This window comes from Urocitellus parryii, chromosome 8, assembly GCF_045843805.1.
Source record: "Urocitellus parryii isolate mUroPar1 chromosome 8, mUroPar1.hap1, whole genome shotgun sequence".
Taxonomy (NCBI): Eukaryota; Metazoa; Chordata; class Mammalia; order Rodentia; family Sciuridae; genus Urocitellus; species Urocitellus parryii.
In genome coordinates this window covers 63,664,088-63,690,400 of record NC_135538.1, presented here as the reverse complement: position 1 = coordinate 63,690,400, position 26,313 = coordinate 63,664,088, and the positions used below count along the sequence as shown (strand labels likewise).

Here is a 26,313-nt window from a genome sequence, read left to right as displayed (position 1 = left end):
CCAAAAGACCCCAAACAAAACTCTAATCAGTTTTGGTCATATCTACCTTAGAAGTGGTAAAAGCTGTTGGGAGACAAAGAAACCAAGTCATAGTTCCTATCTCTTATTATATACTGTGATCAATCTCACTGAAAATCTGTGTGCAAATTGCTATGCAAGCTTCAGAAATAAAGGATGACAGTGCCTAAAGTATGTTAGCATTAAAACTTGTGTGTTGCTACACCCTCTTATTTACACACCGACTTCATACTTCTCTGTATTTTATAATTTTGGTAATAGAAGTTGTAAATGATTGGATATTCTTTTTTTAGCAATGAACAGTATAAAACAAAACCAACTACACATTTGTACAAGGTATCAAACATTAACAATTAACAATTTATAAACATCTGTCTCTTTTTTCACAGGCTAGTTAAGATGATCAGTAGTACTCACTATAATCCCCTGCTCAAGATAGCAAGCCCACAAAACAATCCAGATCCACTTGAGAAACTCATAATAAATGTAAAAAATTCTGTATTGCATTAAGTGAAATTTAGATAGTTGCAATGGTGCTAATAAATCAAAGGCAAATTACTATACATAAAATGTGACTTGTCTCCACATCTCAATTCATTTTTTCCAACTGAGTCATTAAATAGGAATCTGCAAAATTCGAAAACTTAAAGTAATCAAAAGTCCCCCAATAAGCAACTATCTTTTTTTAATAGCAAAAACAAAAGAGAAAACTACTCAGAAATATATGAATAGTAGCAATAGTTTCAGGTCTGCAAATAGCTTGCAGAATTCACCCATGCAATTATTTCCAATTTATAAAAAAGTATAGAGATAGGATTAGTGTAGATTTAATTACTTACAAACTATTAGAAGACAACATAAGAAAGCAACAATTGTATAATGGGTTTGAGTTTGAAAGCCAATTCTGAAATTTAACTGTTATTTTAGGTAAGCTACAAAGTCTCCAAACTTCAATTTTTAAAAAAATCTATAAATAGGAATGGAAGTGTTAATTAAGAAAGAAGACAGTATTTGTAAAATGTGAATCTTTCAGGAACATAAGAATTATTCTGGTGTTTCTAGTTACTACTTTTGAAGAATTACCAAGAAAAGTTCTAGTTAGAAGCTTTATAACAAACCAAAGTCAATGAATAAACATGAAATAGAGAAAAAAATCATCTTTTTTTTTCTTTTGCCTTCTTCATATTTCTATTTTTAAAGCCTCTACAATCTTCAAAATAGGTCTCTTTCTCCTATTACAGTTTCAACTAACATTTTTAACAGAGTTCTGTTTTCTTATTTTAGAATGTATTTTTGCTAAGGACATTCCACACACTGATGAAAGAATGAAAATGGAAGCTATTTCACACATTATCAGAAACAGTAAAAACTGATACAATATTTTTTTGTAGGAAGTTTGGTAATACCCATTCACATTTAAAATTTATACATACCAATTCTTTCTTGGGATTAACCTACACATACTTCCATACATACACAGAGATGCATATAAAGATATTAAATAAAAATGTGTTACAACAAAACAAAATGGTAAATTATAATATAAATTCCTATTACTGGGGACTGCTTAAATGAAGTTTAGCACATCTACACAATGGAACAATAAGCATTCATTAAGAAGAATTAAGTAGGTCTCCAAGAATTAACATAAAAAGCTGTCTAGGAAATGTGTGAATGTTAAGCCAAAAAAGGAGTTGTTCTGAAAAAAGATCGTCTGTTTTATGTTAAACATACAAATAAATAGGGGGAAATGTCTGAAAGGTTCTCTAAGAAATTATTTTACTTCTGTGAGGGTAGAACTAGAATAGTATTTCTCAATCTCAGCCCTGCTGACAATTCTTTGGCAGCATTCCTGACCTCTACCCACTAAACATCAGTGGTACCCACCTAGTTGTAACAACTAAAAATATCTCCAGAAATTGTCAAATGTCCTCTGAGGGACAAACTGATCCCCAACTGAGAACCACTGAACAAGAAAATGAAGAAATGAAGGTGAGAGAAAAAAGTTTGTCACTTTATACTTCTTTTTAAAAAAAAAAAAAAACAGGGGCTGGGGATGTGGCTCAAGCGGTAGCGCGCTCGCCTGGCATGCGTGCGGCCCGGGTTCGATCCTCAGCACCACATACCAACAAAGATGTTGTGTCCGCTGAGAACTAAAAAATAAATATTAAAAAAATTATCTCTCTCTCTCTCTCTCCTCTCTCACTCTCTCTTTAAAAAAAAAAAACATTTTACCACAAAAATATTACATTAACAATGTAAAAAATAATTTTAACAAAAATAAAAATGACTGCCCAGCATTCTTAACTAAAATTTTAAATTAAAAGTGTAAGATATAAGTCTTTGTTTAAAAACCATGTAAGAATAAAATAACAATTGTTGAGGAGGATTAAAATAAACTTATCTTTCAATGGAAAAGGTAGAAAAGTGGTAAATTCTGCCACTGTTTCCATGACTGCTTCTTCTCTACAGGCCCATATGCTCCTTTCCTTTCTTATTCCTATGTTCCTAAATGTCTGAAAACAGATGTTACTTTTGTAATGTGATATTAGGAGGGAAGCAGTCTGTTAACTTCAGACATGGTTTCAAATAAATCCTATTTCTATATACAACTTCTACACAAATTTTCAATGGCAGTGACTGACTAAACCGAGTGGTAGTATCTTAACACTAAGAACACATATCTGCATAATTTAGGTGGATCTGAAAATACTAAGTCTTGTATAGATGATTGGTGTTAGAATAAACTTATGTTCATTTCAAAACAAATGGATTCAGCAGGAAGAATTTGATGATGAAGCTATAACTTTATAGCAAAAATTTAAAGAAACTTACTTTTTTTTTTTTTTTCAATGGTTCAGTTGAGCCAAAACCTCCTTATGGACACAGAATTACATTTGCTTCAATGTTTCAATAAAAGCCACCTCAGATTTGAGCTCATGGTCTTATTTAGAATATCAATAACATAACTCTCAGTAATTATATTCTTTCCCAAGAAGGAATAGGGGAAGAAAGAGGTCTAAGAGCATGGCTCTGCAATTGTATCAGAACTGCTCTGAGTTTAATTTTGCATCTCCTGTTTGCATAAGCGCTTTCTTTTTAAGAACTACTATTGGAAAAAATAGTTTGAAAACTAATGATTTTTGCCAATATATCAGTAGAACAAATACTTCCTTATATATTTGGTTTCTAAGTATGTTGAAGGAGAAATTAATATAAAAATCAAAACAGTGATGATATCAATTAGTACACTGCAGAAAAACATACCTGACTCTGGCCAGAACAGCTTGTAGAAAGCTCAACACTGTCCTAAGTTCAGATTCTCGACAGGCTCGTAGAAGCATATCAAATCCATCATTAAGCAGTTTTTCATGGGAAGGACATAAGCAATTGCTGGTCTCAAATACTTCTTGAACACCATCAATGTATATGGAAAGAAGGGTCCAGAGATTATGTCTCTGTATCATTTCATCATTCTTAGATACCAAGAATTCCTTTGCTTTTTCTCGAAAGTCACAGGAAAATTTCTCAGCCAAAACACCAATGTCCAGATTTTTCTGAGCATACAGTAAGAGAAATGCCATCTGACCCTTCCAAATGAGGGCTTTCTGAGATTTTATAAAGGTTGGCCTGAGGAAATTCAGGAGGTCTAAAATGTGATTTGCTACATCTTCTACCTCTGCAACAGCTGCTAACAGTAGAAAAAGGTTGAAAAAATTCTGTAGACCAACTTCAGTTAATTCTTCCATCCTTTTTTGATGGAATTTAGAATATATTCTGTAAAACATAAAAAAAAAACTGCTTTAATAAAATTATTTCATTCACAAAAATTCATCATTTAAAGTAAACTTTCTATCAATACTCATGATAGTCTCATTACTGATTAAAAAAAAAGAAATTGAAACCCTTTTCAAGTTATGGATTTTAAGTTTGTTCCTCAATATTACAACTGACAAAATCAAAATGTTCCACATTTTGTTCTCTTATGTTAAGAAATACATTTTAAATGTGAAAAAGGACTCTAATAACAATTTACTTTAAAAAATACAAATTGTAAACATTTCTCCAAAGATATCAATGAACATTCCTGACAAAGAAAGATACTGCACTCACCTTCCTTTGACTTGTTTCCAAGGATGAGGGCCATTGTTCTTCATTGCTCTCTTAACAACTTTTGCCAAAATGCAAAGAAAAATTGTATAACTACTGCTGGATTTATATAGGTCAGGATCTTGTTTATCACAACAGCAAGTCTTCACCATTTCAAGCATAGACAAAGGTGACTTGTTATTAACAAGGCCTTTCAAAGGAAGCCAAGAAATACTGAAGGAACTATTCTAAAAGTATAAGAAGTATAAGACAGATAATAAGTATTAATTTCTTAGTACATTAAATGGGAAACTACAAATTCCAATTAGCTCACTAAAAGTTTAAATTATCTTAAGCACAAAACTATATTTCTATTACAATAGCATTATCATATACCACCTCCCTTCCAAAAAATTCCATAAAACCATAGAAAATCAAGGATATTCAAATTTTGGCTTATCCACAAAATGTGTTTTTAACAGTTGGTTTGTCCAAATTAGAATACAAATAAGATCTAATAAGATATAATCCTTAACACTCTTTTACTGCAGAAATTCCCCAATGTTCTTGTTGTACCATTCATTTTTTACATCAGGAAAATTGTTGGACAGAATTTCCAATGTTTTGGATTTAACTACTTGCATCCGCCTCATACCACTTAACATATTTTTTATATTTATATGTTTTCTGTAAAATGGTGTAGTTATCTAGAGGCTAAATCATTCACATTAAATTTTTTGGCAAGGTTCTTTCATTGGTAGTACCAAGTGCTTCCTATTATGTTTACTAAAGAGACACACACATTCTGACTTTCTGTAATGTTAAGACTGATGAGGATGTCAGCCTAATCTACTTATTTTAGTGATCCCTGCCTTTAACATTTTTAGCAGCCACTAAAGTTTACTGTCTATATGCATATTTCACTAGACATATAAAATAGTGACTTTATAATCCTACCATTTATTTTAAATTAACTGATACAAAATTTGATTTGGCCAAAACATAGTTTTTATTTTCCTTTATTTATAGTTTTCAAAATGAGGTACTCTATACCTTCCAGAATAATTTTAAAAGTATTATGAACTTGAAAACTTAAAACATATTTGATGTTTTAGTCCATTGTAGTCATTATTTTTTCTTAAGTTCAAATTTTCATTCTTTGATCAATGGGAGCTTCTTCAAATCAATTCCTATGTCCTTTTGACATGACTCTAACTTAATTTTGATACTTTCTATGCTCTCTGTGTCACAAAGTACTCCAGACTCTATACATCTCTGCCTAGGTCTTTTCTCCAACTAGCCTAATATTATTCTTTAAAGAAAGGTATTTTTCACTTTTAATAAGCTCCATTATATATAAAACCCAAACCTGTCATTTATTGGTAATTTTTCCATTATCATTTTCTATCTTAATAGAGAAGTACACTATTTATACAAAACCCAAACATCCCAAATCTCTTCTTTTTTCAACACAGGTAATGGAATCTTTAAAATTACTCTTTAAATTTTTGTATTCCAAACTCATCCTCTCCTTTTAAAATTGACCTTATTTTAATTCTCATATAAAGACTCTCATAAGCCACAGTATTATCACATATAAATACAATGGACTAACTCATGTGTACCCAATTCGTTTACAAAAACTTTCTCAAATACATAACCTAATATGTCACATCCTTGCTTTCCAATGTCTCCTGAATAAACCAGAACTCAACTGTAAATTACCTACAATCCTTCATAGTCTACCAGTCTCCCAAAACTACCATCTTTATTCTTCTTATCTATAATCTCTCTCCACTGTCATTCCAGGCCTATTTTTCAGAACTATAAAAATAATAGAAATAGACCTTGTTCTTTCATACCTTCATACATTTATCCATGTTGTTCCTTCAGCCTGTATGATCGTTTTCTTCTGTAGTTGGAAAATTCTACTTATCCCCACAGTGAACTTAAAATATTATGACCTTTTGAAATCTGGTATTCTTTGGCATTTTAACATTTTCCCCAAAATATGTGTGTACCTGCCCATTAACTTATAAACTACTTAGGTGCTAAAGTGGTATCTTATTCAAGATAGCAGTATTTATTCAATGTATCACAAGCAATCAGTTATTATTAGAAAATATTTAAAAACGAGCATTAGAAAAAAATCTTTCTGCTTTAATTTTAGCCACTTTGTTTATACACAGTCTCAAGAGGAAAGAGACACCAGATGCTGTTGTGTATATGCCAATTTTTTATAAACAAGTTTTTTGAAAGTTAAAACTACTCTTGAACTACTCCAATCTACTCTAAACACAATTTAACTTTTCAAGAAAAACTGATAGCTGCTCATAATGAAAGCATAAAAATCCTCTCAAGGCCAGGCGTGGTGGTGGCGCATGCCTATAATCCCAGCGGCTCAGGAGGGGGAGGCAGGAGGATCTTGAGTTCAAAGTCAGCCTCAGCAATTTAGTGAGGCACTAAGCAACAAAGTGAGACCCTGTCTCTAATAAAATAGGGTAAGAGATGTGGCTCAGTGGTCGAGTGCTCCTGAGATCAATCCCTGGTTCTCAAAAAAAAAAAAAAAATCCCTTAAATATGACATACCGACTCTTCAAATTCCTGGAGTAAATCCCATATTCTAGTAACTCACCAGGTTCTTACTATAATATTCCCATAGAATGGTGACAATAGAAATGTTTGGTTCCCAGAAATTACAAAGTGTCAAACAACATTGAAGATACATCCGTAATTGTTCTTCTAGTATACCATCCTAAAAAACAAACTGAAGTTAGGAAGGAGTAAATGGGCTCTGGAAACATGAACATTATCACGGAATACTGTGTTGAATAACCTGCAGCTAAAAAGAATATGAATATATATCACCAAATCATAGCCATTCTCATCTTCATACAAGAATGCCTAAATTAACATAAGGTACATTCCTGAAACAATTTAGAGATCATCAACGTATTTGAATAGTGGAAATTACATTACTCCTTTTGACTTTTGGTTCAATTACTTAATACATAGGTGTTTCATAAATGCATCTTGTTAGATACCCGAAGAATGGATAAGAAATCCATATCAAAAAGAAGTGGCAAAAAGGATCCAAGAATAAAGATGTATATAAATTCAGAGGGCCTGGTCATATGAAGGAAAGATATTAATTAGGAAAAACTTCTAAGTTTTGACATAAGACAATGGGTTAATGGTACTGTTTCCTAAAATGACAAAGTCTAGGGGAGGTGAACATGGGGAGAATCACAGGGCATTTTAGGACATATTAAATGACATACTGATGTAGAGCTCAGGGAGAAAGTCAGAGTTGTTGACATAAATCTGGGTGTTAAGATCATATTAATAATTTTTAGAGCTAAAAGGTTAGATACAGTGACTTAAGGAAAGAACAGAGATGAGAAATAAGAAAAGAATCCAGGATAGAGAACCCTTTGATATTCTAACATTTAGATACCGAGCAAATGCAGAAAATTCTATATGCAAAAACAAGTGGACAATAAAAACAGGAATACAATCAGATATTCTGGAAGTCAAGAGAAATATTTCAAAAGAACAGTGGTGAACAGGGTTGAATGCTGCTGAGAAGTTAAAAAATGAAAAGAAATAAGAACCCTTGGAACAATTTTTAAAAATTATTCATGGCTATGATGAGTTAATTGAGTATGATAAAGACATGCTCAACTTTGATGGCTAAGGAGATAACAGGAGTTGAGGAAGTAAAAATATTTAGAGATAAAATCCTTGAACAGGAGAGAAAACCAAGAGCCACAGCAAAGGAAAGAAATTAGTTCTTGATAGAACCAGTTACATTTTCAATATAAAAGAAAAGTAGTATGAGAGGTTAAGTACAAAGCAAACATTTCGGGAGATTTGAAGGAAAAAAGAGAAGTTCTGATCAGACTGGTTTCTATTCTTTCAGTGATTTAGCAGGCATGATATTCAACTACATGGACTGGGCCAGAGCCTGTGCTAAATTGTGTGTTAAAAAGAAATTCTGAAACAAATCATTATGGAGAGCAAAAAAGCAAACATTCTAATGTTGACTGCCACTTAAGATTTATAATGAAGAATTTAAAGTCAGACAAGTCAGTAAGAATGATTATTTTCTCCAGCAATATTCAGCTTTGGGTAGGGGTGGGGAAGGTAAGAGAATAGGAAGAATAAGCTTTTCCAAGTTTAAAACAAGTAAGACTTAACTAATTAAACATGTTTAAAATGGAGTGACTAAAAAATGGGTTGTGGGATGGGGCTGGGCCTTAGCAGCAGAGCACTTGCCTGACATGTGTGAGGCACTAGATTCGATTCTCAGCATCACATATAAATAAATAAAATAAAGATCTATAAACAACTAAAAAATTTTTTTTAAATCAATTAAAAAAAATAAAGCCTTGTGTAATCTATATTGCTTAAGGAGAAAAGTCAGGACCTAGAATTGGACAGAAAAATGAAAATGTTGATGATGATGGGATAGAACAGAAATGAAAAACTATAGGGCATGAGCATGGGAGGAGCTAGGTAAGGTAAGTAGAAGAAACTGTTAGGAGTAAGGACATTAGGACACTGAGAGGGTAGGCAGATTATATACAATAATGTTGGGGTTACTAACAAAATAGTAGATGGGTATAGAAGAAAGTGGTGAGCTTGGTACTAAATGTTTCAATGAATGAGTCACAAACGAGGGGAAAAGACAATAATGATAAGGCCTTCACTCTTAAATTATTCACCCTTTAAGATACCTTAAACTTCAAAACTTCTAGGAAAGTTCTTAATCCTCCACAAGGCAGTGACCTTTCTTACATACTTATATCATAACGCTTGTTAGATTTAATGTTTATCTGCCACCAAGCTGAACTAGCTGCAGCTATGATAATGTCCCCAGGGTCTAGTACCTTGCTGGGTTTACCAAAGAGCCTCCATAAATATTTATAAACAAAACTGAGACTCATGTCTGGTGCTTTTTTCCACCAATCAGCTGTATGGTTTAGAGAAAGCATTTGGATTCTCTAACAAACTCATTTAACCAAAAAAGACAAAATTTTATCCATTATGAACATTCTCTGATTTTATTGTGAAAACATAAACCTAGATCTAGGATCATATTGGTTTCTATTTATACTACTGAACTGAATAAAAAACATACTAATTTTATTATGTCTGCAAGATAAAAAAGTAGGTTATCAAAGTTCATTTTGAAGGATTTTACTTGGCATCTGAATCTTGTTTTACCATGTAAAATCCACAAAGACATACTGAAACAATAAAAAGAAGTTTGAGAAAAGCAAAAGTGAACGATGTCTATGTATCCGGCATCATAAGACACGTTTTATATGTGTTGGTTCAAGTACATTTCATACCAGCAGTTTTAATATGTTCATTTTACAAAAGGCAAAAAAAAAAAAAAGCTGGGATTCAAATTTATAAATAGCTTACTCAAACTCACTTGGTTAGGATCTAGGATTTATGTCCCTAAAGTCTTTGTTAGACAAAACATTCATTCTATGCCAAAAACAGAAGAAAAAGAAACAAATATTTAGTCAATACCAAATTTGATCAAGATTTTTTAAATTTCAAGATCAAAATTGGAAACAAGGTCTTTTTGAGTCCAGAGCCCATGTTCTTTGTACTATATGCAATCAAGAAGAAATTAAAAATGGCATACCAAGAGATCAATTTTATTTAATTTCTTACTTATAAAGGAAAAGAAATGAATATTTCCTCCTTTCTTCCTAGTGTCTGCAGATGTAAATGAAAAGAAATGGTTTAAAAATACCATTCTCCACAGCTCTGGTTGGATAGGTAATCAATTAGTTGAGTGTGACTTAGAAAATATGTGCTTTGTTAGCCTATAGTCAATTACAGATAGCATGTTATATGTTTTACAGTTTCACATTTTATATATTCAACCATTCCTGTTTTCAACTATTTTCTCTAATTTGAAAAATTCTATTTAAAAAAGTATGTATATGCTTTAGAAATTAAAGCATTAAAATTAAATTAAAGAAAGGAATTGTCCATCTTCAAATTCACATAGGTAAAGCAAGAATACACAGTACTCAGGAGTAGGAGTAGGAGAAATAGCAGATACGCTAGCTCGAATTTATTTAAAAAATTATAATAAAGCTAACATATGGTTGGAAGGAATATCTGAAAACACTTGAGTATACTAATTGCTTCTTTTCTTTTATTTTGCCATCATATACTTATCAGAGAAGGAAACAACAATATAATCATGGAAAATAGATGCTTTGCATAAATATGACCAAAACAGATATAGAAACCAAAATACATTACTGATTGTATATATACATGTACCCCTACATCTAGGGTGACTGACTTATCCTGGTTTACTAAGAGCTTTGTTGAATCTGGCACTGAAATCCCAGGCCAATGCAAAGTGGTATGGTTGGTCACCTGACCGTCTTTCAAGAATTACATATTTATCTTCAAAACAATTTCAATTGCCATGATTAAAATACTCACTAAATTGTAAAAGAACATTATTCAGTGTCAGAATAAGTTTTATCCTACTATGATGTCACTATATACTTAAGAGAAACACAAAACATTGAAGAAATGTTAAATTAGAAGTGATGAAGAAAAGGAGTTTTATTAAGATTCCTGCAAGTTCATTGCTTTGAGATTTCACAGTGGAGTAAGCATGAAGATTTGAATCCTAATCCCAATACTTCCTAGATAGCTGGGTGAACCTGGAAAGGTGTTCAACCCCTTTGGACTTCAGTCTCTTAGGGTGTAAAATGGAAAACAATACTATCACTACTCAAGACTGTTCTAAGCATTAAGTTAAAGAATGTATACTAATTGGTAAGTAATTGTCAATTAAGTAAAATTAAATAATATATGCTTTCTACTAATCTAAAGCTCAATGTCTGCTTCAGGAAGATCCTTTTTTTGCTAGAAAAAAAGATCAGAAACATTATTTGCTTAATTAAAACTACAGGAGTGTTCATCAATTTTACTAGAATATTGTTGTGTATTTGGAAGGTATATATTTTTTAAACAAACCTATCATCCCATAGCAAATGGACTTTTTTCACTGTTGGAAATCGTGTCAAAGTACATGAGTATTATCAGACTTTAATTTACCTGAATGGGGATAAAACAGATATAATCAAACTGATAGCTCTATTCCCAACATATTATTTATTCTTTTTGACCACCTACTGCAACCACAAAATTGGTTTCAAGAACTCCAGTAAGTAGTCCTATACTACTTATAGAATATAATTGGATGCAATCAAGACACAACAACATTGAAGGAATACTAGACTGAACCAGAGGACCACTTCTTTCCAAATATTATAATGACTCCTTCTGTCACAGGAAAGGTATCACTTTGATTTTATGCAAGACTTAAATTTATAGATTCCTGGATTAGTGGTAGTACCCCTACATCTAGGGTGACTGACTGACTTATCCTGGTTTACTAAGAGCTTTATTGAATTTGGCACTGAAATCCGAGGCCAACACAAAGTGGGATGGTTGGTCACCTAACCTTCTTTCAAGAATTACATATTTATCTTCAAAACAGTTTCAATTGCCATGATTAAAATACTCACTAAATTGTAAAAGAACATTATTCAGTGTCAGAATAAGTTTTATCCTACTGTGAGTGTCACATTATACTTAAGAAGTCTTATTCTAAGCAAATATGAGTTTCTTTTATTTAAAATCAAAATTAGGACACAGTTCAGTGGAAGAACATATTAGTTAGCATGTGCAAAGCACATTTTTCTCTAGCACCAGAAAAATAAAATCAAAATCAAAATTATAGGGAGTCAAAATCCAAAGGGAAAAAAATATTAATTTTCAAGAAATTAAAAGTGTTTACAGAGGGCTTTCAACATCTTAGACAAAAAGCAAACTTTTCTATAGAACAGAGATGATGACAAATTCTGTTTCCTATTGTGCAGGATCAGTATGGGTTTCTTTGTTGATTCGTACATATAAAGTTTTATAGCCTCCTAAGAAATACTGTGTAACTTAAAACATGGCTGAACAAAAACCATAAAATCATACACTGTCACAGTTGAAATGAAGTATATAAATTATTAAATATGATGGTAACAGAGGTCCAGGTGAAGGAAATTTAAAGGATACAAGTAGTTAATAACTTAATATAAAAATTAAGCTTCTAGTTACTGGCTCAGATACAGTAACAGAAAGATAACACTATCCAGACTTCACTGAAATTCTTTTTACTTGGGTTTAACTAAGCTATGTTAAGGCATAAAGACTGAATAATTAACCAATGCAAATGACAATGATTACTATAAAGCTATTATTTCACAATCCCACTTTAGTGATTATATTTCTGAAATAAAAAAATACATAAAAAATTTTTTGAGTTGCTAAATCATTGTTTTCAAAAAGTAAAGAAAAAGCCAAATTAAATTGAAATAGGAAAATTTTTTTTTAAAAAAAGGAAGTATAACTAAGCCAAAACTTTTATCACTGTAAAAATTAAGAGAAGGATTCTAAGGATAATGGTTCTACCATTTCTGACACAACTTACTTAAGGCAAAGTTTTTGGCATTCTAAGTTAAAATTCTTAGCTCACAATAAAATAATATGCATATCTAAACTAAAAGTATTTATGTTTCACCTTAAAAAGTTAATAGCTAATAGATAAAAATATTTCAAGTAGTTAAAATGATTTTCAAAAATGTCTATTGTAAATATACAGAACAATATAAAGCAGTATTATATTAAAATATTTCTTCTTCATTCCTCTTCAAGTTTTAAACAATCTTCATAAATAAAAAATTAATTTATTCTTCAAATTTAAAATCTTTACTATAATTTTCCATAAACTCTTACATAAATGACAATTTATATTATAAAACTTTAAAGAGCTACAATAAAACATGTTTAAAGATGCGATAGCAAATTTAAAACTAGTTTAAAAGGAGGTCAAGTCTGACCTCTGGGCCATGAAGCACTACATTAACAGCTCTGCAGAAAGAAGAATGATAAGGTATGAAATGAGTGCTCAGAAACTAGGACCTTATCAGTTAGAATATGATTCAGGCCTGAGAGACAAATTGCTCAGCAAGGCAAGTCACCTTCCTGCTGTGATGAGGATACAGCTGAATTTCCAATGCCACTAACTATCTCCTTCATCGTGTCTTCTAGTTTGATATCACACAGTCAAGGAATGGCTTATAGTTCTGAAGCATCTAACACTTATTTTGAATACATTTTGTCAAAGTCACCAACTAGGATAATTATCTTTGTCCTTTAACTGACAACTTCAGTGTTGAAAATACAAATCTTTAAAGGACAGTCACTAAAAGGAACTACTGTGAGATGGACTGCACAGAATGATTTTATCTCACACTTTTAATAACTAAATTATTATTATTTTGTTTAGTTGTCAGTGGACCTTTATTTTATTTTTTTATATGTGGTGCTGAGAATCGAACCCAGTGCTTCAGACATGCTAGGCAAGCACTGTATCACTGAGCCAAAACCCTAACTAAATTATTATTGAAACCATTTTAACTGTTTGCTTGATTTTTATAAATAGAACTTATAAAATTGATCAAAGTCTACAAATTGTCTCATTTTAATTGCATACCTGAATACTCAAGGACTGTTTCAGCAGTTCTTCCACAAATTTCCAATTTGATTCCATTTGTCTCTAGAAAGGAAGAAAATAATGCTGCATCAAAATATTGCTCTTGATTATGCATATATTTAATATTATGGTATATTGAGTATGAAATACATTTTCTCTACCATTATAAATCACTGCAATTTCTTGAACATCTAACATTATTTTGGCAAAGATTTGAAAGATTCGGAAGAAAAAAAAATCTCCAACTATTCTAATCTAACATAAACTTTATTGGGAGCTGTTTCATTAAAAGTCGTGCTTCTACAGTATTATATTAACAAATATTTAATCTGCTGTCAGATATACTCTAACAGAAAAAACTCTTTACATATTTTTTCCAAGTTTTTTATGCTAAGTATTCATTCCTATTCTCCAACTATTCACAAGAGATTCTTTTTCCTTAATTTTATTCTTAATGGCTCTGAGACAGTCTGCCTTATTAAACAAAATAACAAAAAAATATTACACAGAAAATAAAGAAAATCGTACACAGTACTATCCTCATTTAGCCAATGATTAAATAAGGCAACTTCAATTATGTGGAATACTCTCCACAATAAGGAAAAAAAACGAAAAGGGACTTTCTGAAACTGAAAACAATTCTGTTTTTCCAATAGGAAAGCCTGGGAGACATTTTGTCCGGACACTGAATTCTTAGAGGTTTAGATATGTAGCCATCAGTTAAAACCAGAAGCAAAGAAAGCACCTTGGAAATACCAGATTATTACAGTGGAAAAAAAAAAAAAAAGGATGAAATTATTTAAGACTTCTGCAAGGCCAGAGGCCTTAAAGATTAAAGGCAGACTCTCATCCTACTCTACCATTTGAGTATGGGGTAAACTCAAATGACAAATAAGGCATGTGCAATATTTATGATTTTAAATAACTGAACAATATTCATATAAAATGTGAAAATCACTAAATAAATATTTATTTAATAAAAGTGCAAAGTTACTATAGTAGCCAGACTCTAAAATGGTCCTCAATGACTGCTGCATCCTGATATTCATGCTGTATGAAATTCCCCCTCACACCATACCAGGTTGTTCTGTCACCAGTAGAATACTAATACTAATATAAGAGACAGTAAGTCAATTCCCCCTCACACCATACCAGGTTGTTCTGTCACCAATAGACTACCAATACCAATATAAGTGACAGTCAATTCCAAGATAAAGTTACAGGACAATAAAGTTTCTACATTAACTACACTTTCTTATTGACTAGTTAGATCTGGGAAAGGCCATACTATGAGCATCCATGAAGAGACCCCTCACAGTGAGTAACTGAAGCTTACTGCCAAAACATGAGATTAGAAGTGGATCTTCTAGTCCCAGTTATCTTCAGAGACTGAAGTCCATGGCTTAAAGGTTAACTGTTAACCTCAAAGATCCTTAGGCAGAATCACTCAGCTAAGCTGCTCCTAAATGCCTCTCAAAAATTAAGCGTTGGGGCTGGGGTTATGGCTCAGCAGTAGAGTGCTCGCCTTGCATGTGCAAGACCCTGGGTTTGATCCCCAGAACCACATACAAATAAATAGTTATATTTAAAAAAAACTAAGTGTAGATAATGATTGTTATTTTAAGCTGCCACATTTCTGTTATACAGCAACTACTAATATAATGAGTTATTTTCAGCAAAAAAATTACTGACTTTTTTGAAATACATTCATGTAAGTAAAGTGAATGCAAAAAAAAAAGTATTTATCAGGAAGGAATGTGGAGTAAAGAATTTTGGCCCTTTACAAAGAGAAGATCTGGCCTCTGGGAGATACTCTCTGAGCCCTTGGAATGTTAAACCTGTTAGGAGCATCTTGATTAGGCCATAGTCATATTGGATAGTCTACTATGCCCAAAAGACCAACATGTGACTTCTCTTGGGGCTTTGGGTCAGCTAACCTGGACACTATGGGCGTTCACTATGTACTTTCAATATACTGACGCCAGGAGATTAATGTGTCCCGACTCCATAGGGAGAGGACAAAAGAAGCTCCACATTTTGTACTCTGCCTATATGCTTCTTCTTTAACTGATTTGAATATATATTTCTTCTCTGTAGAAAACAATAACCATGATTTTAATAGTTTTCAGTGATTTCTGTTAGTCCTAGCAAATTATCAAAACTGAGGATAGTCTGGGAAACCCCCAGGCTTGGAACTGATATCAGAAATGAGGACAGTCTTACAGAGAACTGAAACCTGCTAGTTGGACATAAAACTTTCTCAAAAAGGAGACCATTTTGTTGTATCAATACTTATATATATATACTGTGTTAAACTCTGCTCTTAATTCAAATATAAGTTGATCTGATTCAAATATTCCCTGTTACACCATGCATAAGTAAATGATTGTTTTCCTAGCAAGGCTTCCCTCAGAATTCAGCAATTCATTTTTATATCATTGTTTTTATTAAGAAAATGTTATTACTAAGGAAAAGTAAGCAGGAACATGACAGGGTTGATATAATTGAAGGTTCACAATTAGTGTTAATGAGCAAAATTTCAATTGTTCTGTCCTATCAAGCCATTTGAATCACAAGAATTATACAGAAGTAGTATAATTCTTACCCAGGGAATTTCAAAAATATGGATCAACACTGTGGCTACGATCTAAACAAAAATTGACTAAAAAGAAAGAATTGGCAACTATATCATTCCTAAATCAAATGTAAGAGAACATATACCAAAGAGACACATATTTTTCTTTCACAAAAATATTTAAATTGGACTGCTATAGTGTTTTTTTCTACATACTAAGTTACACCACTATAGCCTTATTTCTAAAAACCAAGTTAATTCAGGTAAGAGATAATTTGGAGCTGTGTTTGCTATTTTTTACCCCACCATTAAAGCTAAGATACCCGTTTAAGTTTTAGTATAGGTAGTAACCCACCAGGAATATAAAATTGATTCCCTCAATCTCCATTTCCAGCACACTGGAATTCTGGGTACAACTCTCAGTTTAAGGTTACATTTTAAACTTTTTATCTGGTTGCCATTTCAGATGTTTCAAATACGAGCATTAGCTAGCCTGACTGATTGCCCTATGTTCTTGGCAGGCAAAGCACTGTTAAAACTGACCCTGCAATACCAAAAAGTAATTTTCCTCTTTAACTGTATTTGGTTTTAAAATAGATGACAGGGATTGTGAGAGGATAACACATTTTCATCTAGATTGAGAGGAAAAGCATTAAACAGAATGTTTGAAAATCTAAAGCTTCTAATATGCAAAGTGAGATACCAAATTTTTCTTATAGGCTTATGATAAGAAATTGGCTAATTCTGTGATTTAAATCTACATATAGCAAAACGCCAAAGTACAGAAACTTTTAAAATAAAAAATAATTAAACACATCTGAAACCTATTTAAGATGTAAAGATTTTGCATTAATCTTAAGGGCAAATCAGTTCACATTTTAAAAAATGAAATATCCCCATGCTGTCAGAAGACTAGAGGTATTTCTCTGGTGAAGAACACATGACTATTATTCATATCCTCTCCCACATCAGATTATTTTTAAGTTGAATTAAGCATGCTTACTCCACAACCCTTTTCTCTAGTATAGTTGGCTATGCTAACACATCATAAGGAGAAAAAATAATTTAGGTAATTTTCAAAATTATGATCCAAATATATTTCAGACCCAAATTAAGATTCTATATAATTCCCTGTTAAAGACTAAACCAATATGCCTTTTTGTTCAGATGAGGAGTTATCTGATTCACCAACTAGAGACATCTTTGAAAATAAGAGTGAAAATTAATCAGATAGGATGAGGGGATATCAGAAATAAACTAGGAATGTTGGTGGAAAACTAGAAAAAAAGACTATCCTTCCAAAGACCTATTTATTAAAGAGGCAATCCTTAGGAGAACTCTAATATTAAGTTTATCTAAGTGATAAAACAGTGTGATAATTAATCACTGTGTAATTCAGTTTCTTTACCTGTAAAATGGGTAAACAACACTTCACTGATGTTAAAAATTGAATAGTCACTGTGAGATATTAAATAATGTTATAAATGTAACATGCATTTTGTACCAAATGAAAACTGTTACTAACAAAAGGCTTGAGTTTTTCTTTAAAAGCCTATAAGAAATTCAGAAATATCTTGAACTCTGAGAACTCATATAATAAAAGGTTTATTTTACACAAGCATCTACAAATATGCATTACTTATCCTTACTACATGTATCATATGAAATGTTCTTGTTACAAATCTGGCTCTTTCCTTTTAAAACATTCCACATAACTTAAAGAATTAAGATTTTTTTAAAAACGTTAAGTGTCTTGGCAAAAGAAAACTACATAGGAACTGTTGACAAATACTAAAAGATACAAGTTGAGCTATTTTTAAACACAAACAATTTGCTAACATAATTCAGTGCAAACAGAAGCAAAATCTTCTCCAAAATTCTCTGTATAAAATGGATGAGTGGTTTCAATACTGTAACTGTATAGTGATTATACCACTAAAATTCAGCATTACAATACTAATAGTTATGACGTATATATTCACATGGCTAGATTATCTACCACATTGGGAGTATCTGGGGGATCAATATCAACCACTCTTGAAATATACCACTGATTCTAGTAAGTATTACTGCAAGCATTAATAAACTAAAAGCACTGTTTTTTAAAGCAAGGGGGTATCATAATCTGTTTCATGTTTTGCAACTATTATTACAGTAGCAAGCAACAGGAACTCAGAAGTGCTTAGCTAATTACCATATTTATATACACTGATTAAAATGAGGAATATGTACTTGGAAGAATGAGTTGGAAAGCAAGATAAATGATAATGTTATGTCTTACGATTGAGTGTCTAAAGAATCTGTTATTGCCATCAAGGAATACATTTCATAAAAACATTCAAAGCCGTGGTTCTCATATCTCAAGGAGGATGAAAATCAAACAACTTTTTAAAAAATAAAGATTCTAAAATTTCAAACCAGATTACTGAATTAGGATCTCCGGAATAGACCTAGAAGTCTGAAATCTTAAAAATTCTCAGGTAGGTTTAACAACTAGCCACTGTTGTGGATCATTCCTACAAAAAAAGAACAATTTAAAAAATACAAACACACTGGCTTTAAGATTCTAGATGTTTATTTTATGGAACTGATGGGCTGTATGTAATTTCTGATTGCAAACGAAATATATACAAATAGGGCTTCAAATAAATATATCTATCAGCTGGTTTAAGTCACAGAGCTTTTTAAGCAATACTACAAAAGAATGTCTGTAAGTAGACCACAACTAGAAAATAATAGAGTAGTTAAAATCTTTTTCTTCCTATCCGAAGCAAACTTCATAGTTACTAAGCAGGATAAAAGATCTTTAGGAAAAGCATCTCTAAAGAAATCCTTTTCTAGCTGGGGATATTGGTATATGACTATAATCCCAGCTACTTTTACTTTAGAGTCTAAGGCAGGATGATCACCAGTTCAAGGCCAGTCTGGGCAACTTAATGAGAACTCTTTAAAAAAACAAAGACGGGGGGCTGGGGATGTGGCTCAAGCGGTAGTGCGCTCCCTGGCATGAGTGCGGCCCGGGATCGATCCTCAGTACCACATACAAACAAAGATGTTGTGTCCACCAAAAACTGAAAAATAAATATTAAAAAAGATTCTCTCTTTCTCTCTCTCAAACAACAACAACAACAAAAAAAAAACCCAAAAAACAAAAAAACAAAGAGGGGGTGGTGGGAATGTAGAACAACCTTGGGTTTAATCCTCAATATCCTCTCCTCCCCCAAAAAAAGCTATTCTGAAGAAATACTTGTATTAAATTATCCACAAAACAAGTAGTTTTGTTTCTGGAGACACATACTTTCCCTCTGCCATTTTTACAGATTTTGGAACTAGATAGAACCTCTGGAACAATTCAAACTCATGATTTTAGAATGAGAGAAGAGAGGAACAGAAAGGGTTAAGTAATTTATTCAAAAGTCACACAATTACTTAGGAGAGCCAGGACTGGATAGCATGCCTTTTGTAAATTGCTTTGTCCTTAATCAAACAATGAAAATATAAACCTTGTGGGGAGCTGTGGAATACACCTGTAATCACAGTGGCTCAGGAGGCCAAGGCAGGAGGACTGTGAGATCAAAGCCAAGCTCAGAAACTTAGCCAGGCCCTAAGTAACTGAGTCCCTGTCTCCAAATAAGATATTTTTTTAAAGGGTTGGGGATGTGGCTCAGTGGTTAAGCACCCCTGGGTTCAATCCCTGGTAACAACGACAACAACAAAAAAAAATAGAAACCTTATAATTTTTAACACGTTTGTAGAAACATTATGCATAGATAAAAAGAATTTATTACCATAGAATGAGTTCACTTTTGTTGTTTCTGCTTATTTTCTTCATCTTAAAAAAATACATATTAAGTGGCAGTATAAAAGTTAAAAATAAATTAATAAAAGATCTTACCATTTCATCTGGGACTCCATGGCGATCAAACTGATAAAACGATGCTACATGAGCAATAATCCACCAACTAAAACCTAATGGATCCCTGGACTGTATTATTGGCGTAGAAGGTCTTCTTAGGTCACTTGATTTTTCAAACAGTGTTTTAAGTAATTTATTCAACCAGTTCCAAAATGACTATAGAAATAGAGGTAAGGTGATTCAGTTAAATTAGAAAAATATTTCAATCACCTATTGACTCAGAGTTTTTCCTCCATATTAATAGTGAGGTATATACCCAAATGAGAATACAAAACAAATATATAAAACTTAAAGAATAAATTTTAAAAATACTCTGGTTAAGAATTAGAGCATAACTAATACTTTAGAAAGATTCTACATGTCCCTACAGTTACATCATCTTTTCTAACAGTATTATCCTTTCAGATAAGCATCCCCTTGCTTATAAATATTTGCCACACAAGTACATAAAGCCTACATTACATACTGTTTAGCTTCGCTTGAGGTTTAAATATATGCTTACATTTGTAAATGTTTTGTTTCTGTTCTTCAGTAATTTGCTTCTTTTGCTCAATATTCTGTTTCTGAGGTCAAGCATTGCCATAGTTCAATGCAATATTCCAGTGTATAACTATGTAATAAACCATTTATCCAATTTACTGTTCTCAAACACTTAACGAAGTTTACTAATTTTTTTCCCCTATTTTTTGGGGGGGAAGGGGAGAACGGGGGAGTGTTGGGGATAGGGGCAGTTTTCATGTAAAATTTAAATAATTTGGCATAAACCTCTAGAAAATTTCTTTCTAATATCTACAGAATCTGAAGTCATATTCTTTATTTTAAGTATTGACTATGTAATCATCTCAGGAAAGACTAACAGTTTTAGCTATCATTTAGAATAACCAATTTTTGGCTGCATTATGCTCTTTGATGTTATAGATTTCGTAACTTTATTTTTATTTCCTTCCTTTTATTTCTTTAGGTTTGTCATGAAGAAATTATTTCTAACATCTTGTGATGAATTCTTACTTCACTAATTTTGGGGATTTTTAAAGAACATTTCCACCTAAAGATGTGACTTTCCCTTTAAAAGTCCTAAAGCTTTAACTGCTAGAAAGTTATTATTTACTTTAAAATATTTAACAATTTCCATTTTCTCTTCTTTCAGTATGAATTATTTAGAAATATACTTCAATACTTTAATCATGAGTATCTCCTTAAAGTTCAGTTTCTATCTTTATACCCTGTTACCAGCCTCAAGAAAATTCAAATTTGTTTTATCTTCCTGATAAATTAAGCCTTTTATGAATATGAAATAAGTTAGTGCTTTTTTTGTCCTAAAGCTTAAATTTTTTCTAATATTAGTTTAATACATCACATCTTTTATCTTTTTTCTATCAACATCAACATTAATGTATTTTGTATTTTAAATGTCTTTTGTAAATAGCTTACAGAGTGTACCAACAATACATTTTTTAAATATAACTTTTAGTAGCCCATTTACAGGTAACATAATGACCAGTAAATTTAGTTTTAAATCTACCATCTTATTTTGTATTTCTATTTGTATACTACTGTACCTACCAATATCTCCTCTTGGGTTCAGTATTTTTCCTACTACTAACCTGTAATAAAATAGTCTACTATTCTCTTGATGATCTTAGAAATAAAAACTTGCATTCAAATGTCTTGGTAAGTTAATATACATCAGAAATATATATGAGTGTGCACACATACACAAGTAGACATATTTAATTGATCCACCTATGTCATCTCAGACCTTTTTAGCACCAATCAGCCCCTGAACTTCAAACTATCTGCCTCTGCTTTTCTTGCCTTAGGACATTTTCTGGGAATTAATGTTACCCATCTCAACTGTCAGAACATCCCTCCCCTCCTCTCAAATGGCATGGCTCTGAGCTCTGTGTTGCCCCTTGGCTTTTCAGAGTTCCCCCACAAAGGTCAAGCTCTATTTTCTCATACTGATTTGCTTGGTAATACACTCTTTATGAGATGCCCTTTACTTCTTTTCTCAGTTCTCCATTCCCCTAACCAGTTTCCTAGAGCTACTGCCAAATTAACTACTCATATGTGAATCACCTAAAGAGAGAAATCCAAAAAAAAAATACATTGATTCTCAGTGTTCATATTTTTATCAATAAAAAACTTGTTTTATGTGCGGTTCTGTTTTAAAACACTTACTAATTACTAAATACATTACAGTTTTATAGAAAACTCACGACTTACACCACTAAATTTCAATCCAGCAATTTATTTCTATCCACCAATCCCAACAGTTGCTTATTTGTCTTTCTAATATTTCTTTTGTGCATGACTGATATTTCCTTATTTTCACTATAATGCATGAAAGCCAAAGTTCAAGTTAATGGAATTCAGCAATGGTTTCTAAAGTCATAAGACAATTTCATAATTCAACTTACCTAAATTATCACCTATATTTAGTATTTGGTCTCAGTATTTCTTACTTTCTACTAACTCACTGACACACTTAAAATGTTCATTATATCATATCCAGCATAATTCGATTATTTTTAGCAAGAAGTTCAAACTATCTTATCCTCAGGAATGAAAACTGCTAATTTGAGTGTGAAAAGAAAATAGCCTTTAAAAATCTGTGAATCATAGAACTTATTTTAGTTGTACTTAAAAATAAATGACCTCAGACTTTCATTTTTAAAAAAAAAATAAGTCTAGTTACCACAGAAAATGAAGAGCATATAAATAATTTATGTTACACAATACATGTGATTATGCAATTTCTGCTACTTAATGTTTAAAATTAAATATCTTTTGTCTTAAAAATGTAAAAAAAAAAGACTCTGGGCAACAGGATAAACATGCCCACATTAGCTATATGTGATTGCCATTTCAAGACTAGACTGTATAAAACAAGAAAAACTCTAAATTACAAAATTCTTTTAACAAAGTAAAACAAATTGTAAGAAACAGAAAAAAATGTTAACTATGTCAAAGGAATCAAAAACAAACAAAAAAACTGGCAAATAATCAAAAGCAAAAAGTTGTGGAGACTATAACACTTAAATCTCACTGTAGAATGCAAAAATCAACTCTGACAAACTGAAGTGGAAGAAAAATCTCCCCCCAAAAAGCAGAAATACATTATATTTACACTTATTTGCTGCTAAAATAACTCAAAATTAAATATAGCAATTGTCAATCTGCAAAAATACAGTTGTTATTAAAATTAGCAGCACCCAACACCAAATTGTATAAAATTGGGAAGCTCAAAAATTCATGAAAAATCAAAAGTACTTTTTCATATACTATCATCCATTTTAAATGTCATTTCACAGTGAATTGTTTTGTGCACTTCTGCCTATAAATATTTTTTCTTTTCCAATAATCTATAATACTTCAAGTAAAATAAAGCCCTTCTCTGAAGACCTGACTCAAAATGAGATGAAAGAAAATTTCCTATTTTCCCCTTAATACATCTCTTCCAGAAATAAAATACTATAAAACCAAGTGATAGAAATTTATGTCTTACTTCACCCTATATCCTCCAGTTATAACAAATTTTCTGATTAAAATGTTTTCTGGATTACTAAAAGGTATTAAATAATTTAACATAAAATATTCCTGACATAATAAAAATAGAACTTTAAGAGTCAAATTTTGTATTTCCATATTTTTCTTCCTTTTTTAAAAAATATTTATTTTTTAGGTGTAGTTAGACACAATACCTTTATTTATTTATTTTTATGTCGTGCTGAGGATTGAACCCAGGGCCTTGCACATGCTAGGTAAGTGCTCTACTGCTGAGCCAGCCCTCCACATTTTTCTTTATTATTAATTTGAAGTTAAAAATGAAGTAGTGTTTTGGTATTCAGTCAATGCGCTGTTTGGTGATTGTTTCTATCTTCCTATAAAGAAGGAACTTAGTAAGATTTTCTTAGCTAAAAACACTGAATAAATTCAGCATGAAAGTTAGTAAAAATAACTGAACATCATTTTTCCACTTACTTCTGAAAGAGACCATTTCCTTCTGTGGTCTAGAAGATGAATGAGAAGAATCCATAATTCTTTAATGCATGGACATGGGCAATGATGACTCATTAATGCTTCAGAAGGCCTAACCTGTAGAACAGAACCAAAATGGGTTATTTATAAGAGAGCAACAGAAGTTTACATGTCACCTATCTGTTTTACAAGATTGATTTAGAAATGTATTCTCAGATAAAATTACTTATGAAAAATACCATTTCATTAATTTTTAAAATAAGTTTCCTTTTTAAAACAAAATTACAGAATAGATTTTAATTTCAACTTAAAAGAAACCTCTGCTTTATGCATCTAGTCCAGAGGTCAACCACCTTTTTCCAAGAAGGGTTAAATAGTAAATATTTTATGACTTTGGTGGAAATACAAGCTCTGTTATGACTCTTCAGCTCTATCTGCCATTATAGTACAATAGCAGTCACAGATAACAGGTGAGAGAAATAGGAAGAAGTGTGTTACTAATAAAAACCTAATTTACAAAATAGGTATTAGGCTATATTAAACCTCAGGGTCATTGTTTACTGAGCAAAATATAATTCTTCTACCACTACCAAAAAGAAAAAAAAATAGGAATAAAGAAAATAAGACTTTCAATGAAAATATTAGAAAACAGATTCACTATAAAGCATAATAAATTTTTATAAGACATAATAAACATAATTATCAGGTATTTACAGAGATTAGTCAATTTCCAAATTATTAAGAATTTCGGTAACAAAATATCTTAAATAAATCTAGTTAATGAAATGTACACTATATTTACAAGTAAATCTAGACTACTGAAATTCATAACGTATTCAGTATTTCACATTAGGTACACACCTCTTACATAAAGCATGGTAACAAGTAATAGCCGTTAAAACATTAGTGGAAGTTCTTAACAAGTGCAATTAAAAAAGAGAAAAAAATAAAAGGATTCAAATTTTAAAGGAAGAAGTTAAATTATCTGTGCCTATAGATGACATGCTCCCATATATATAAAAGTTTAAAATTAGAGCAGATAAATTCAGTAAAGTTGTAGTATACAAAAACACATAGTGTTTCTATAGACTAATAGCAAACTATCTGAAAACGAAATCAAAATGATCCCATTCATAACAGCTAGCAAAAAGAAATACTTAAGAATAAATTTAACCAAGGAAGTGAACAATTGTATGATGTGCAACAGATTTAATGAAATCCCTATCAAAATCTCAATCACATTTTTAAAAGAGACAGAACAATCTTAAAATCTGTATGGAACCAGCAAAGAGCATGAATATTCAAAGTGATCTTGAGTAAACAACCAAAACAACAACAAAAATCCTACAGGCATTAAAATATACTACACAAAGATATACTAATCAAAATAGTCTGTGCCAGTACACAAAGCAAACAGAGCAATAAAACTGAATAATTATATTCATTTACAGCCAATGAATTTTGGACAAAGGTACCAGAATATATAACAAATAACTGTTGGGAAAACTGTATATCCACACGCAGAAGAATGAAATTAGACCCTCATCTCACATATTCAAAACTCAACTCAAATGAATTAAAGACTTAAATGTAGGACCTAAAACTGTAAGAGAAAACATGAGAAAAGCTCTATGAATTGGACTAAGCAATGATTTCTTAGATATGACCACAAAAGTCCAAGCAACAAAAACAAATATACTTACTAGAAATGAATAATCTGCTCAGGAGATAAAACTGAACAAAGTGATGACAAAACATATGGAACAAGAGAAAATATATACAAACTATATATCTGATGAGATGTTAATATCCAAAATAGGTTAGAAACTAGAGAAGTCAAGAAAATAATCAAATGGACAAAGGATCCTTCTCAAAAGAAGACATATAAATGACCAATAGGCATAGGAAAAAAATGTTCAACATCACTAATCATCACAGGAATGCATCTTTTTCTTTTTTTCTTTTGCTACTGGGGATTGAACTCAGGGGCACTCAACCACTGAGCCACTTCCCCAGCCCTACTTTGTGTTTTATTTAGAGATAGGGTCTCACTGAGTTGCTTAGTGCCTCACCAATGCTAAGGCTGGATTTGAACTTGCAATCCTCCTGCCTCAGCCTCCCAAACCCCTGGGA

At 31.6% G+C, this 26,313-nt stretch overlaps 1 protein-coding gene across 1 annotated transcript in view; it reads right to left on the bottom strand.

Moving 5' to 3' along the window:
* The window catches only part of Mms22l (MMS22 like, DNA repair protein), a 124,058-nt gene that overhangs the window by 71,640 nt on the left and 26,105 nt on the right, over positions 1-26,313 (bottom strand). The window contains exons 8-13 of the mRNA XM_026392764.2: positions 24,184-24,297; positions 20,179-20,355; positions 13,709-13,771; positions 6,743-6,862; positions 4,132-4,355; positions 3,286-3,795 (exon numbers count right to left, since the gene is read on the bottom strand). Of these exons, the coding sequence (XP_026248549.2) occupies positions 3,286-3,795; positions 4,132-4,355; positions 6,743-6,862; positions 13,709-13,771; positions 20,179-20,355; positions 24,184-24,297 (1,208 nt within the window). The remainder of the gene's footprint in view (positions 1-3,285; positions 3,796-4,131; positions 4,356-6,742; positions 6,863-13,708; positions 13,772-20,178; positions 20,356-24,183; positions 24,298-26,313) is intronic.